At 34.3% G+C, this 16,498-nt stretch overlaps 1 protein-coding gene across 1 annotated transcript; it reads left to right on the top strand.

Moving 5' to 3' along the window:
* Nucleotides 1-4,384: 4,384 nt before the first annotated feature.
* Nucleotides 4,385-10,791, top strand: LOC129947089 (cell cycle control protein 50A). Its single transcript, XM_056057524.1, has 7 exons — nucleotides 4,385-4,634; nucleotides 4,773-5,044; nucleotides 5,111-5,300; nucleotides 8,946-9,145; nucleotides 9,512-9,647; nucleotides 9,725-9,890; nucleotides 9,968-10,791. Exons 1-7 carry the CDS (start codon nucleotides 4,580-4,582, stop codon nucleotides 10,011-10,013), a joined length of 1,065 nt encoding a protein of 354 aa, XP_055913499.1. The 5' UTR covers nucleotides 4,385-4,579; the 3' UTR covers nucleotides 10,014-10,791.
* Nucleotides 10,792-16,498: the final 5,707 nt, after the last annotated feature.

Below are 16,498 nucleotides of genomic sequence, written 5' to 3' on the forward strand. Positions count from 1 at the left end.
AAATATCAACAAAAAAAGGGGATTAAAGTCTCTTATTAAGTGTTCACCAGGGAAAGAAAAAGTGTTGACAATTGGAAAGTATGCAATGCATAAAGAGAAAGCTAAGCCTTTTCATGAATAGCTCCAAAAATCCTCTGAAGAAATCTTTAAGTTTTCATTTAATTGTCGAAAAATCTAGTTTTACCAAAAGTTGTTGATCAGCTGCAAATTATTCAAGGCAGCTCTATCAGTATAATTTCACAATCTGTGAAGGGACATCAAAAAACAAACAAGCATCTGACAATGTTAAAATTTATTCTTGGTCTGAAGATCAACGGTTGAAAGGTTCCAACGAAATCGCATCAATTTTATTCTCCTACCTAAAAGGCCTGAATATCAAAAGCTGTTCTAAAATTCAGATGTTTTGGGATGGCTGCCCTGGCCAAAACAAAAATATAACTGTTATTGGGATGCTGGCAAAATGGCTTCTTGAGCTTTGGCCTCCGAATATAAAATCCATCGAATTGGTTTTTGCAATAGTTGGCCATTCGTACTTACCATCTGACAGGATTTTCGGTCGCATTGAAAAGGAGCTAAAGAAAATAGACACAATTATTCAGCCAGAAGAATTCAAAAAAATATTTGAAAATATGGACAGGTTAAGACCGTTGGAGAAGAAGTACCCATCTTCTACTTTAAATCTTCGGTTGCCAAAAATTTTAAACCACCTGGTCAACTGCATTTCCCTTTTGCATCCTCAAAACGCATCATGCTTATAAAGCAAAATAAAAATATCGTGTTCAAAGGAGAAGTAAATTATAAAGTGGCTTCGGGAAGTTTTAAATCCAGAGTTACTTGATAATAAGGTCCCAGTAAAAAAAGAAAATTGACAAATTACTGGTCAAACATTTTGGAAGTAAATGGAAGGATAATATTTTTTATTACAAAAATGTAATTATTGCTCCTGAGCAACTATTTGAAGAAATTCAAAATGATGACGAGGAAATTCCACCAGAGGAACAAGAAGTGTTCACAAGAAAAGTTGGATTGATATAAAAACAAAATAAAATTTCATTAAATAAAAGTTCTGTATACGAAAAAGCATATAAAATAATAGAATCAAAAAGTCTACAAGAAATTTTTTGTCATTTTGGCTGGTAAGTTAATTACCTCCCTTATAGGCTTTTCACACCAAGTTCAAAAACCGGTTTTCGTGAAATTATCGGCTTTCGACGAAAACCTACACCGAAAAATCAAGTTTTCCAATAGATTTTTGGTAAACCACAAATTTGCGTAAGCCACAAGTTTTATATAAAACCTCTCAAAAACTAGTAACAATTCAAAGTTGAATTAACCAAATAAACCTTTCGAAACATTCAGCGCTCAAATTAATGCAAACAAAACAGCTGATGGCTGCTGTGAAAACAAATATTTCATTTTGAAATAAATTTGTTCGTGGTAATTAATATTATTTAAACAATTTCCTTACAAAATAAGATTTATTGCTTTTTGCTTTTTATTTACAGAATATGGAAGAAAAAAAAAACAAAAAAAAAGAACTTTGGAAAATTTGCCAACGTCGAGAATAAAAGCCCCAGTGACTATTTGCAGCACTAGCGGTTCTTTAATGATCTTCCAGAGTTTCTAACACTCTTTGTTAAGCGAAGAACTGGAATTCAATATGGCAACTGACGTGATGATCCCAAGGACGAGGAAGACTTGCTCGTAGTTCGTAATGACGTTTCCAAGGGATGCGCCTTCGAACTCGTCGCCACAAATATAATCGACGCTTTCGCTAACTAACTAGGTTTAATCGCAAGGATTTGGGAGAGGAGAATAAGTATGAAAGAAAATTTAACTTAATGAACAGCCTGAAAACATCAAGAAGATCCTCAGTGCATTGGACAAATCATGCGAGTCCTCAAAGGAAGAAGCCAAACAGATAGTCATGGAAAAATTGCAGGAGCATAACAGCTTCAGTGATCGCTCTGGTTGAGTGTGATTTTGGTAGGAATCTGGACCTACACGAAATCGTTCAGAATCTTCTCAACTCCGACTATAAGTTGCTCGGACGGCCACAACATATGGTGATTTTGAAGGCACATTTGGCCAACAGAAGAAATAGTCATAAGCTCAATATTTTGGGTTGAATTTGTTGTGAAAGAAGAAGAAAATATTTTAAATAAAATTGATTATTATTGCAACAGCTTTGTTTGTTGTTGATTCTTTGGTATATTTTCTACACAATTAAAGGATAGCTGCAACCAAGCGAGCTTGTACTTCTTGTTGGTTCATGTCGTGAGCATATTCGACTCGTCACAACTTCAGTTGAAACTCTTTTTCTAGACGAGCTAGTGTTACGTTAAAATCAATTTGAATTGTTTAAAATTCATTTTATTTTCACAAATAATTTGACAGACGGTGTTTTTTTCTAGTTCCCTTCAATCTCTCTACTTTGTGACATCAACGCCAATAATGTGGAATGTGATCACTCTAAAAGTTCATGAGAGTACTATGGTTTTCGCATAAAAAGATATTAATCATACAGTTTAGGTCATTGACATACTATATATGGACTGCTAGTAGCCAACTTCACGATGGTTCCACTTTTAACGGACAAAACACTAGCGCAAAGAGGGCTATGCGAAAAAATTGTGTAACATTTAATACTCACATCCACTGCTGTCGTTTTTGCTACTATAGTAGTATTTTACTATTTTCATAGTCAAATGCTACTCTACCCACGGACGAAAACTTATCTCCAAAATAAAACGGAAAAGAAATTTGTATTTGGTTTACAATAAAAACCAAAATTTAAAATATAATCCCCCAATAATAGTGCAACAGCAGAAACAAAATTTTCAGATATAAGCCTTATAAAAGATAAAAAAAGAAATTCACACAAGGTAGAAACGGTAAATGCCCTACCAACTGCTAAAAAACTCCTTAAAAACAATTTCATAGAAAAATGGGAGCCATCAAAAACTTTAATCGAGAATAACAAATCATTGTATAAGGCGCCAGTTATAGCTATCATTGGTTTTCATCATTGAAAACAAACATTCGAATTTTTTTTTGACAGGTCGTTTATAGCTATCCTTAAACATTTCTGTCATTGAAAAAATTTCCCGATTGAAATCCACCGACAAAATTTTACTGACAGAAATCTATCAGTGTGAAATTGGAACACAAATTAGTGGAACGATTCGTTTCACTTTTGAACATAAAGTATCAGATGTTCAGGAAAATGAATTTCTGACCGTTGTAGAGAAAAATACATGCGCAATTGAACTTTTTTTCCCAAAAAAAAAACATTCTTTGTGTGATTTCCGATGGATGATTATTTAATTTTCATTTCTAATCACCGTCAACATTTTTTTCTTGATCGATTTCAATGGTAGCTATAATTGACCCCTTAATGTTTTTAACTGAAAATATGAAACATCGAATTTGCAATAAAGAATTTAATTTATTCATGAACATTCAAACATGTATGTTGATTTAAAATATAATTTCAACTGTCAATTTCTTATTAATTAAACAAAAAGTGATGAATTTAAATTATTTATTTCAACTATATTATTTTAAAATGTTGGCCTTTGAGTAGTGAAAGCAAAAAGTTGGTACGACATTACATCCTTCTATTTGTCTGTTTTCGGAACATTAACCTTCACAATAGGCCAATTAACTTCGAATTTGGACATTATTATTTTCAGTTTTAAATTTTGTTCATGAGCTAAGCATGTCTTTGTTGTTTTATTGTTTTACTCCTCAATTTAAGAAAATATTCCCCAAAATTTTAGAAAAATACTACTCTTGAAATTTTTAAAACGACAGCACTGCTCACAGCAAAAAAACATGTCATCGTTTGTCTTCAACAAATTATACTAGGTGTCAATACTTTCTATGTCAGAAAAAGCTTATCTCAACTAAATACAAACAGATGTCGCTAAATATTTCATACCTTTTTTTGCTAATTTAAAGTGGAACCATTTTTCTTCAAATTTTGTATGGAAAATTCACACCACTAGCAGTCCATGTATAGTATGTCAATGGTTCAGGTATATTGAAACACTCGCGAGAAGGTACAAAGTATTTAAAAATAAAAAAGCTTTTATTATACTATAAGCTTCACTTCTGCATTTTACGATTTTCCTTTTAATGAAAAAATTAATATCTTGTGTAATTTGGTCTTTTCTCACTATCTCACAAACATTAATTTAAAACGTAGAAATCAAATGCAGATACATGTAATTCAAATTTCCAAAAATAAATCTAATCGCGTAAAATATTATTTGGTTTAAGAACGCGGACAATGTTAGTTATTGTGAACAATATTTTTGTGATAAGAGTAATTAGAGTGAGAAGGTTATATAACAATGATTTTGTTTACTTTTCTTTGTCGAGCTGTCAAAAATTTAGCTAGTTGTCTTGTTGCTCTTCACTTCAGTGGTTTCTTTTATTTACGAAACAATTATAGCATTAGAAATAAAATTATTACTCTTGTACCTGTAATTGTTATTAACATACACCGTGTAACAATTAAATTATTATTTAGTTTTAGGCAGAAGGCAACAAGTTTGCCTAAATCATATTTCCAATGCCTATACAAGCAGAACCCCAGGAAACTAATGTACGATCAAAGCGACCTTCAGGTGAGTCATAAAATAACTATCAACTTTTTATAATTTGTTAATCGATTTTTTCCATAAATTCGTTATCAATTCATTAATAAAATTCAACCAAATGATATGCTATGAACTATTCTTCTTTTTTTGCTTGTATGTATGTAGACTCAGCGTTTAAGCAACAACGCCTTCCTGCTTGGCAACCTGTTCTTACGGCTGGCACTGTTTTGCCCACCTTCTTCATAATTGGAATAGCTTTCATTCCCATTGGTATCGCGCTTACATACTTTTCCGATAAGGTATGTGAACAAATAATCGACTATACGTATTGTGTAAAGAACGGCGAAACCAACTTAACATGTGCCGATTACTTGACTTCAAATCCAAGTGGTTCTTGTGAATGTTCAATCGATTTCACACTTGATAAAGATTTTCAGGTATGACATTTAAGTAAAAAAATGAATTAGATGAACAACTAATAGCTTGAATTCTTTTGTCAAAAGGGTAATGTGTACATGTACTATGGGCTTACGAACTACTATCAAAATCACAGGAGATATGTAAAATCCCGCGATGACGATCAGCTTCTGGGCCGCCTCTCACAAAAACCATCAACAGATTGTGCACCATTTGACTATAATCTAAGTAGACCGATTGCTCCATGTGGAGCTATCGCAAATTCATTATTCAATGGTAAGTCTTTAAAATACATAAACTTGTAACTTTCATTAAAAATACAAAAATCAAAGATTTTTCTTGATAAAGCCTGTTAGAACGGGTATTCCAAGAAGTCCATTTTATAAGTGTTTTTATGAAAAAGTATATATATACAGTGAACTATATATATCCTAACACCCCTTCTTAATAAACACTTCTTAAGTAATGTCTTCATCGTTCTCAGTTAGACCAGCCAGGAGTCTGAATTTTGATTTTTTTAATATTCTCTAATGGTTTCGTTAGAATGTCTGCAACCATTTCTTCAGTTGGACAGTAAATGAATTAACTTCTTTAGGCTCTTTAATGTTACGAAGAAAATAGTTCTTCACATCTATATGTTTTGTTCGAGGATTTATCTTCTCTGAATCCAGAAGTTTTAAACAACTTTGATTGTCTTCGAATATTGTAACATCTTCTAAATCAACTTGTAGGTCTTGAAATAATGTTCTCAGCCAAATAAGTTCTTGAGTTGCCTCTGTTAAAGCGACAAGCTCTGCTTCAGTTGAAGAAAGAGCAATCAATCCTTGCTTTTTACTTGCAAAACTGATTGTAGCTTTTCCAAATCTAAATAAATATCCGCTTGTGGATTTTCGTCCTTTAACGTCTGAAGCCCAATCTGTATCGGCATATCCAATAAGTTTTGAATTTTTGTTGCATCCAACACAAAGCTGTAGCTGTTGAGTTCCTTTCAAGTACCTTAAAATGCGTTTAACTTTTATCCAATCACGCTGAGTAGGACAGGATACTTTTCTGCTAAGAATTGAAACAGCTGCTGCTATGTCCGGCCTTGTATTTCCTGATAAGTAAAGAAGTGAGCCAATAGCTTTTCGATAAATTTCATTGTCGTCTAAAAGCTCATCATCCGTCATTTGGTTTTTGAAATTGGGTTTTCTTCGTTCTTGCATCTTATTTGGGCAGTTCTTTTTTAAATGTCCGGTTCTTCCACAAGAATAGCATTTAAACTTGAAGTTTTAAGTCTTCAGTGAGGCATCTTCTAATGGTCCTCTCGATGATTTGTCACTTTTATTCTTATATTCTTGAATCAGCTTTTCTTTAACTAATTCGAGTGTTAACTCTTCGTCTCTTCTGACTTCAAGTGCAGTCACCAAAGAATTGTAGTCGTCTGGCAAATTTCTTAGGAGAAATGCAACCACAAGATGATTTGCTAATTGCTCGCCTAAGCCAATTATACGATCCACAATGTCCAGCCGTTCTGAAGTTGCATACGACACAATTTCTTTAATAGCGTTACCTTATTCGAGAGTGTTGACTTCTCGTTTGCTTTCTTTAGAGCATCCCAGCATTCTTTAGCAGTTTTCAATTTCCGAATATGCATCAGTTGAGAATCTTCCACTGCGAGTCCGATTGTGGCACGAACAGGATTAGGTGAACAGGATTAGGTGCTGCGTCAGCAATAATTTCCCAAAGATCTTCTTTGATTAAAAACAGCTCCATCCTGTATTTCCATGTTTGATAGTTGTTGTTGTTCAGCTTCTTGAAAATCGATCTTCCTTTTTCCATCTTGAATTTTTTTTTATCTATATATATAAAAATCAATGCCACTTTTCGTTGTAATGTTATAACTCAACAATGCCTTTACCGATTTGGCTAATTTTGGTCTTGAATTATTCGTGGAAGTCCAGAGAAGGTTTGTACCTTCTTCTTGAAAAGGTGTAAAATCAACATCTTTTTATACTCCCATATACAAACAATTTATACTAATACTTAAAGAAATCTCGATTTTTTTTTACCTTGGAAATGTACAACGAAGCTGTATTAATAATTGAAGATATGTGTCTAACGATTGTTAATAAAGTATTAGCAAAATTGAGTATGACCGCACCAAATCGTGAGATACATGATTTCTTTGATCGTGAATTGCAAGAGTTCAATTTTAATGATTTACAAACGTTTATTTGTACAATGGAATATAATGATAACTTTCGTTGTATCATTGATTTTAGCGACTATTCGATCGGAACAGAAAATTGCATTGGCACTTGGATCTTCGGGAATTGCTGCTACATTATTAGAAGGTGGTCGGACCGCACACTCTGCATTAAAATTGCCATTGAATCTACGGGTGATCGAAACTCTAACTTGCTTCTTCGAGAAATTCTGCTGTGGCAAAAGTTCAGCGATTAACGTCAAATATTTTATGGGATAAGTGCGAATAAAAAATTAATAGAAGCATTTAATCGAACAAAGCAAGATTTACGCGGTAATCAACAGGTGTTTTGGTGGTGCTCTGATATTGCTGTCAGGGGACTTTTGTCAAACATTGCCTGTCATTCCTCGATCAATTTCTAATGATGAAATAAACGCCTGTTTGAAGTCATCAGTTCTTTGGAGATAGATAACGAAAATTCACACTGAACATTAATATGCGTATTCACCTACATAATGATGCTACTACCCATGAGTTATAAAAACAATTGTTAGAAATTGGTGATGGCAAAATACCAATTAACACTACCAACGGATTGATCACTTTACCGAACGATTTTTGAACAATTGTGCAATCTATAAATGAGTTGATTGAATATGTTTTTTCGAATATTCTTCAGAATAACAGAAATCATCACCATTTTAGCACCGAAACACATTCATATCAATGTCATTAAATTTTAAATTCAAGCGAAAAAGTTATTGCCAAATTGATACAGAGTATCCCTATGATTCCAGCTGATATGCCATTTAAATTCAAAAGATTACAATATCCCGTGCATTTATCATTTGCGATGTTCATAAATAAGGCCCAAGGTCAAACACTTGGCGTTTGTGGTGTCAATTCGGAGGAATCATGTTTTTCACATGCCCAACTTTATATTGCCTGTTCCAGAGTCAGTACCCCCAACTGTTTATTTTTTCATGCTCAAAATAGAAAAACTAAAAATATTGTTTTTCCAACTGTTTTAGGCTAACCCACTATTTTTTATGTTTTAGTTTTTACTCTTTACTGATAAACGTAATATAAACAATATATCATTTGGGTCATTTGGACTTTTAAATAGTTAGCAATTAATAATATTTTTTTTTATTACTCATACGTAGCGAAGCACGTACCGAGCCGCTAGTTTGTTATAATTTCTTGAATTAATTCCTTAAATTAATTGGGGTTCTGGGCCCATAACCTGTTAGAACGGGTATTCCAGGAAGTCCAATTTATAAATAAATATTAATTTAACAAGCGTTTTTAAAAAAGGTTTATATGTATATACAAATAGTGAACTATATACACTCTAACAAAGCCAACAAAAATTAATAACGGTGTTAAACTATGTTAAACGATAACATTTAACCAATCCTCTGAACTTAACTAGCAGTAATAGAAAAATTAATTATTTGCAAGCTATTTTTTGCCTTAAGCTTTTTTTTCCAAAATTATGTACTAACTTTGAAAAATTAGAATAGATGAATAAACCTATTTTAATCTACTTTGAAGAGTATTGCGCATATTTTGAAATTGACACAAAGGTGTTTTTAAATCCATCTAAAATATTTTAAATACTGATTTTAAAGTTGATTCAAACGCAAATACTAATAACCATCCAAGAATAATGTAGGTACATACAAACAACTTTATCATTTAAACATTTTATTTTGTTTTCTATTTTACAGATACTCTGGAGCTTAAGTTCGGTACGGATCAAGTAACACTTCTTAATACTGGCATTGCTTGGCCATCAGATAAACAGATCAAATTCCGAAATCCTGAAGGAAATCTCAAAGATGCGTTGGAAGGATTTTCAAAACCACTCGCTTGGCAGAAAGAGCTTTGGCAATTAGATCCAAACAATGCAGACAATAATGGATTCCAGGTATACTGATAAAAATGAAATTTAAATTGAAAGAATAATCAAATAAAAATAATAACAAGGCAACGACATAGTCACTGATAAAGTTTCGGTTCCCATAAATCACTGAAATCAAGCATCAGTGAGCGTAGTTAGTAGACAAATGGGGGACCGTCTCGAAACCTGCCGCGTGCTGTTGTCATGTGTTCTTTCTGTCTGTTGTTCTTCCTCTTCTGTCCTTCTGTCTTGTATTAATGTCTTGTGTTGTTATCACCTTACATAGTCTAGTCGCTCAAGGTGCTGTGTTCTCTACTCTGTACATTTATTACAAAAGACAGTTTCTTCAATTTGTTTTATTCGATACTTTAATAACTCGTTTGTTTTTTACAGAACGAAGATTTTATCGTATGGATGCGAACTGCCGCTCTACCTAGCTTTAGAAAATTATATCGACGCGTCGACCATACCAAGCCATACTTCATGAATGGTCTTAAGCGTGGAAATTACACTCTCAAAGTTACTTATCGTAAGTGTCCATAAATTCTACAAAATATTTGTACCCGTAAGAATATTTATGTAAATACTTGTTTATTTTTATTATAGAATATCCTGTAACGGCTTTTAGTGGTACAAAGAAAATGATATTATCAACAACATCACTTATGGGAGGGAAAAATCCCTTCTTAGGAGTCACATACATTGTAGTTGGTTCCATATGTCTGATTGCTGGAGTTATTCTTCTCTTCGTTCATATCAAATGTAGCAAAAGGTTCGTTATCAATTCCTTGAAACAAAAACAAAAAAACCTGCAAATTTTACACATGTTTTTTTTATCTTTTATTTCAGTACCACGGAAATGATAAACGTCAACCCTAGAACACCATATTCTTAAGATCCACGACGACGCGACGACGACCGACGACGTTGAGATTTTATAAGAAAAAAAAAGTCCAAAGAACAGTAGCTAGCATTTCGTTAACATCCACAGTTGTATTATGTATTATTTATCTTTGTATTTCGTTCACTCATTTAATTTATGTAAATGTTTATCTTATTATTTTTGTTTTTTTGTTTTATCAAAAAAAGAAAACATACTCTTATTTTTGTTTCATATGGAGCTTATGTGATGCCATTTTAGTTATGAACAGTGAGGTTCGTCTAATTGAACGCACTTTAATTTTTGTTTTCTTTTAATACATTGTTAGATTAATAAATGGTATTGGGATAATCACAATATTTAAAGGAAGGTTATAAAATTAGTTAAAATAAAAGTAAGACCAGTGAAAGATGGAATTTTTAATCAACTTAATAATCGTTATGTAATCATAGAAAATTAATTATGAGGATATTGTTGGAAGAAGTTGTTTTCATAAAAAAATTTGGTCTTCTATGAATTGTTTGATATTTAAAATGTAATTTTCTTTGTAGTGTTTTTATTATTTTTTTCTCAAGAAATTCCTATAAGAGATTTATAATCCATCATAAATCAAGGTCTTAGCTCTAAGAACGTAAACTTTTGTACATTTGTATTGGATTAAAGATTTTAGGGCGTCTTACCTAATGCAATGTAGGATCATTTAACTGCACATACACCTCCAATAAAAGTTTAAAAATTTAACTGTAAATCATAATTCAGTATTTCATTAAAACACATTTAATTGAGAAAAAAACAGTGTTTTTTTTTTATTTTTCTAACATTGAACACGAACTGATGGGTCAGTTAAGACTGTTGGAGTAAATGGCTTAATTGAAGGTCGTATTTTTTCTTGTATGTGTTTCAGTATTGAGTATTCCAAACATCAACCCACAACGAATATGTACAACAATGTCGGATTCTTAATTTTGGTGATATTAAACCACACCCACTTAATGATTGTATTTTAATTATTATAGTAATAAAATATAAATGACTCATGAACTTAATAATATTTAGTTATAAAAAAAGTTCATAAGCCATTTAAAATATAAGAACTTAGTGACAAAACTGAAATTTGTACACGATTTTGTAGTTTTGGGCAATCATCGATTTTCAGAAATTAAATTAGATTGAAACTGTAATCAAAATTTTTGATAACGCAACTTAAAAAAAGAAAAAAACAATGAAAACCTCTCCTTTTTAAAGCAATTACATTTAGGCGAACTAAGGAATCGAAGCAGAGTCTAGCCCTCCGCAGCCTATTCAAAAACTCGTTCATCCAAACGAATTTAAAGAGGCTGAGATTGCAGAGAGATGTAAGTTGTTTTGAAAAAAATATTTATCTAGGCAAAATATAATCATATGATTTTTGATAATTTGTAATCCTACGTAAAATGTAAAAAACCCTGGGAAAAATTAAAAGCAATGTTTTTTTCTAAAAAATATAAGTATTTACAATAAAGCAAAATTAGTTCCTTATGTCATTCAATCAAACAAGAAATTCACATGAAGATCAAATCGATCGAGATTGAAAACATTGATTTTGTGGCTATAAATAGCCCCTTAAAATAATAATAATTCAAGTTAAAGCTTTAAGACGATTTGTAACGGAACATATTTTTTTTAAAATAGGAGTGAGTTCTTCTGAAATTACGGGTCTTAGTGTTAAGAAAGATTGAGTTATGAAGAATGGGCTAGTTAATAGGGCCAGAAAGCAATGGGTAAACGAGATGTCCGAAAACTTTCTACGTTCTTCCAGAGTCTTGAGATTTATTACTTGAAGGCGGTCCTGATATGGATTAAAGATCAAGAGATCATACCAAGGTAGGCCTCAAAGGCCAAACAGAATGAATTTTTTGAATGCTTTAAATACTCAAAATATGCATGCCGTAGTAAGGTGACTATTCTTGAGAGGCGTATTGAAGGTGATGTAGAGATATCAGGTAACATAGTGATGGGATAATTTCTTTGGGTAAAGTTTACAATTCAATGTTAAGTTTTTAAATTGTTTTTTGATAGTTTCTAGATTTCGTGAGTTAATATTTGTTGGCATATTGCAAACGTTCTGATTAGTGTTAGATAAAAGACGGTTTACGTGGGCTAGAAGGTTTGTAATGTGTATTGTTTCATTGCAAGTGGGCAGATCGGAGGATTTTCCCTTTTCAGAAGATGTTGATAAATCACAGAAGTGTGAACTTAACGCAGACGCACAAAATTGGTAATTGTTTCATTCTGTCTAACAATTAGGCATATAGTTTCGGTTTTGTTCAAGTTGATACCAGAGCAGTGGTATGTCAATCATCTCTGCCTCCAAAGTAAGCTTTATCAGCGTATTTATTACTCATAATGCCTATGTGAGCAGGAACCCACATAATTTTAGTTTTGTGTGCTATCTTGATAACAATGGGCAGGTTCAGGCAACATAAGGGACTTCATTTGCAGTCAATACTTCATTCTTTGAATGTAAATTTTGACCAAGGCAACTAGTTAGTTTTCCAAGTGTCATGAATTTCAAATTCAAAACTTTACTTCACATATTTTTAGTTTAAGTTCATAGTACAAGAACTACCAAACACAAAAACACTTCTCAGACAAGCTACAAGTCGATTACGATTTGTCTTTTGTATTGTGAAGAAATAATACCTACATATTTCTTTTTCAAATTGAGAAGGAACTTAAGGAATGTTGCATATCAACTTTTATCACAATACGGTCATTGTACCAACTCTCTTTTTAATTTCATTTGGTTAAAACTTTTCACATCATTCACTATTGTTTTCTTTATCGGAGCCCAAACCTAAACAGAGTTTCAACTTCTCAGGAATTTTATGCTCTGTCTGACTCCATACAAAGAATTGTCTCCCTCTATTCACACACTTCGTTATTACGGGCGATTTCAATGTTCACAATTCTTCCTGGCTTCGCCATTCGGGCCTGACAACGCCGGAAGGAATGTGTGCTGATTTTAACCATCTTACTCAGCTTGTCAATGAGCCTACTCGTATATCAGACGTTAACGGCCGAGCAGAAAATACCCTTGACTTGTTTCTCACTTCTGATCCTGATAAGTACACAATCAGTGTATTGACGCCTCTAGGCTCAACGTTTCTCGTGTCAAACAAATCCAGTTAAAGAAAGAACTCCAAAGAGAACCGTTTGCAGTACGAGAAAGCCAACTGGGACGGTCTCAATAATTTCATCAGGATCTTCAACTGGTCGCTATGCTTCCTCGGTAGCGACGGAGACTCCAGTGCAGATATGATGAATGGAAACGTTTATCCCGAATAGGGTTAAAAGTATTAAACCCAAGGTTAAATCATGGTTTTATTCGAGCTGCAAAGATGTTATCAAGGAGAAAAAGGTGACTCCTCCAGTTCTTGAACGCGAAAATGATTCTATGGGACCAATTTTTTTTTCGTACTCGAACTGTGGCGAGAGTTCTTAAAGATCTCAACATTCATAAATCCGCTGGCACAGATGGTATCCCCGCTATTATTCTGAAGAGATGTTCTACCACGCTAGCAAAACCACTGCGTAAGCTTTTCCATCTATCCTATTCTTCTGGGCTCGTTCCGAGTAGTTGGAAAAGTGCATTTGTTCAGCCAATCCCAAAAAAAGGCGAATCTTCTGCTCCCACAAATTACCGACCGATAGCACTAACGTCCCTTCTTTTGTTAGGTCATGGAAACGCTGATTAATTATCAGCTTAAGAAATATCTTGAGGAACGGAAGCTTCTTAATGACCGGCAATACGGCTTTCGTAGCAATAGGTCCACTGCTGAACTCATGGTTCATCTCACCGAACAGTGGAACAGATCTTTACCACCGATTCAAGTCTGAAACTCATAAAATAAACGCTGGTGTGCCCCAGGGCTCCGTTTTGTCTCCGACCCTCTTCCTCATTTTTATATATAATTTCCTGTCTGCTACTTCTAATCCAATACATTGTTTCGCTGACGATAGCTCTCTTAGCTTTTCATATTCGTTTCCAGTCTCACAACCCTCCTCTTCGGATGTGGAACTGCAATGGCAAAATATGATTAGCTCATTATATGTCGCAAGATGTCTAGGTTTTTTGAAACGTTGCAAGTAATTTTTCTCTCCGTCTGATCTGGCTACAATCTACAAAACCTATATACGTTCGAAACTTGAATATAACTCTCATCTCTGGGCTGGTGCTCCAGTACCTTATTTAAGCCTCTTGGACAGTATTCAAAAAAGAGCTTTTAAAATGATTGGTGACATTAACATCATCAACTCGTTTACATCACTCGAACATCGACGCAAGGTTTCTTGCCTCACCCTTTTTTACCGTTATTTTATGCTCTAGTGAAATAGTCAGTTGCATTCCTCTCCTTAAACAATTTAACTGTAATACCCGCGCTTCTAGGAATGCCCATCAGTTTACCCTTGAGCCCAACTTCGGCCGTACTATGAAGTACAGAGATTCTTTTTTTAGCCGTACTACGCGAAATTGAAACGCCTTGCCACGCTCTATCTTTCCCTGTCATTGCAATGTTCAGAAATTTAAAACCAATGTACACCGACACCTCCTATCCAACTCTTCCCTCTTTTCCTAATGTGTCTTTGGCATATTTAAGGTATAAAAAACCCTTTTAATGTTTGCTAATTATAAAAAAAAAAAAAACATCCAAGGAGGGTTTGAAGACGTTTGCATTACATTAATTTTAGTATACAAGTTGAAATTTAGTATATGGTGGTTAGGTAGGAAACCTATGATAAATTACATTTCTTTATATTTAGATCTTGCTGTTTTTATTTACACCCGACTGAGAAACTTTCGAGGTCTAGTTAAACAAGATAAGAATTATGCACCGACGAAGTAATTGACTTCCAAAATGTCCATTGTGATACCAATAATGAGGTTACTCATGGGAGAATAATGAACTTAAACAAACCATTTCGCACTTTTAATAAAGTTAGAGAGACGTTTTGTGTCAATCGTTGCCAGTTCACTGGTATTATCGAAGAATTGATGACCGAGAAAGTTACTCCTTCTAATGGAGAGTGCTGGACATGTACATAGAAGGTGTTGGACTGTTTCCTCTTCCTCCTCGTCCATGCAGCTTCTACAGAAGTCATTTGTGTAGACCCGTAACCTCAACAGCCTTACTCCAATTGTATAGAGCTTATACTTTGTCTGCTCAGTGATATCAAGCCTTTTGACCGTTTTAAGTCAGTACTTGGCCATATTTGCTTGGTTGCTTGGCAGGTGGTACTCTGCGACCATCTAGCATTTGTTGTTTCTAGAGCATATTGCTTGAGAAGATATTTGCATGTAGCAAGTGGTGTTCCTATGTTATGTTTTTGTTTAACATGAGGCAGTAGTGTTCCGTTTTTGGTGAGCTCATCGGCTTTGCAATTTCCCGAAATGTCTCTGTGGCCCGGCACCCAAATGAGGTGAATCTCATTCAGAGATGATCGACAATCGTGGAATGTTTGAGAGTTTGTGGAGACAGACGCGAGAGATTTAAGAGTGGCTTGGCTGTCTGAGAAGATTCGTATATCCTTACAAGATATAAAGTTTTCTTTGAGCCAGAATAGTGCTTCTTTAATCGCAATTACTTCGGCCTGGAATACACTGCATTGATTGGGAAGTCTATAGGATAGACTGAGATTCAGTTGTTCCGAAAAGATACCACTTCCAACTCCGTGATCGGTCTTTGAACCGTCTGTATAGAAGTGTACCGCATCGTCTTCCAGGGGTCTCTCTTCTTCCCAGGAGGATCTTGAAAGGATGGACACATGGAAGCTTTTACCGAATACCATTTTTGGGGTGGTATAGTCTAAGCGATCTGGGATAGATCTGAAACTGTCTAGAATAGTAGTATGTCCAGTATTGTTACTGGTCCATTGAGAGGTGGCTCTAAGCCTTACACATGAGTTGGCTGCCACCTTTTTGGAGAAGATGTCAAGTGGTGTTAGGTTTAAAAGCACTTCCAGTGCTGCGGTTGGTGTTAAGCGAAGTGCTCCTGTGATGCACATACCTGCTAACCGCTGGACTTTGAAGAGCTTATTTAGATTTACCATCTTGTCCAGTGCGGTCCACCATACTACAGCTCCATAAATGACTATCGGTCTGATTACCAAAATGTATAGCCAGTCGGAGAGAACTTGGGGGTGCTTCCCAGATACGGATATTGCAACGTCGTCAGCATAGGCAATCACCTTGAAACCCTCTGCTTCCAATGATGTAAGTAGGTCCTTTACTACCATGTTCCATAAAAGAGGCGAAAGGACTCCACCTTGGGGAGTGCCTCGATTCACCGATCTGGTGGTAGTAAAACTTCTCATGTTAGAAATTATTGTCCTGCTTTTGAGCTTGAGACTTATAAGATCTACTCGTATGAGTGATCTCTAATTTCAGCTTATCGATTGGTGTTGTGATCGCCTGGTAACTGACGTTGTTGAAAGCTCCTTCAATATCTAGGAACGCTACT

The sequence above is a fragment of the Eupeodes corollae genome, chromosome 2 (genome assembly GCF_945859685.1).
Source record: "Eupeodes corollae chromosome 2, idEupCoro1.1, whole genome shotgun sequence".
Lineage (NCBI taxonomy): Eukaryota > Metazoa > Arthropoda > Insecta > Diptera > Syrphidae > Eupeodes > Eupeodes corollae.

Coding starts and splice junctions, on each gene's coding strand:
- LOC129947089 (XM_056057524.1), top strand. CDS start 4,580: ATGCCTATACAAGCAGAACCCCAGGAAACTAATGTACGATCAAAGCGA. Junction 4,635..4,772: donor ACGATCAAAGCGACCTTCAG/GTGAGTCATAAA, acceptor GTATGTATGTAG/ACTCAGCGTTTAAGCAACAA. Junction 5,045..5,110: donor CACTTGATAAAGATTTTCAG/GTATGACATTTA, acceptor TTTTGTCAAAAG/GGTAATGTGTACATGTACTA.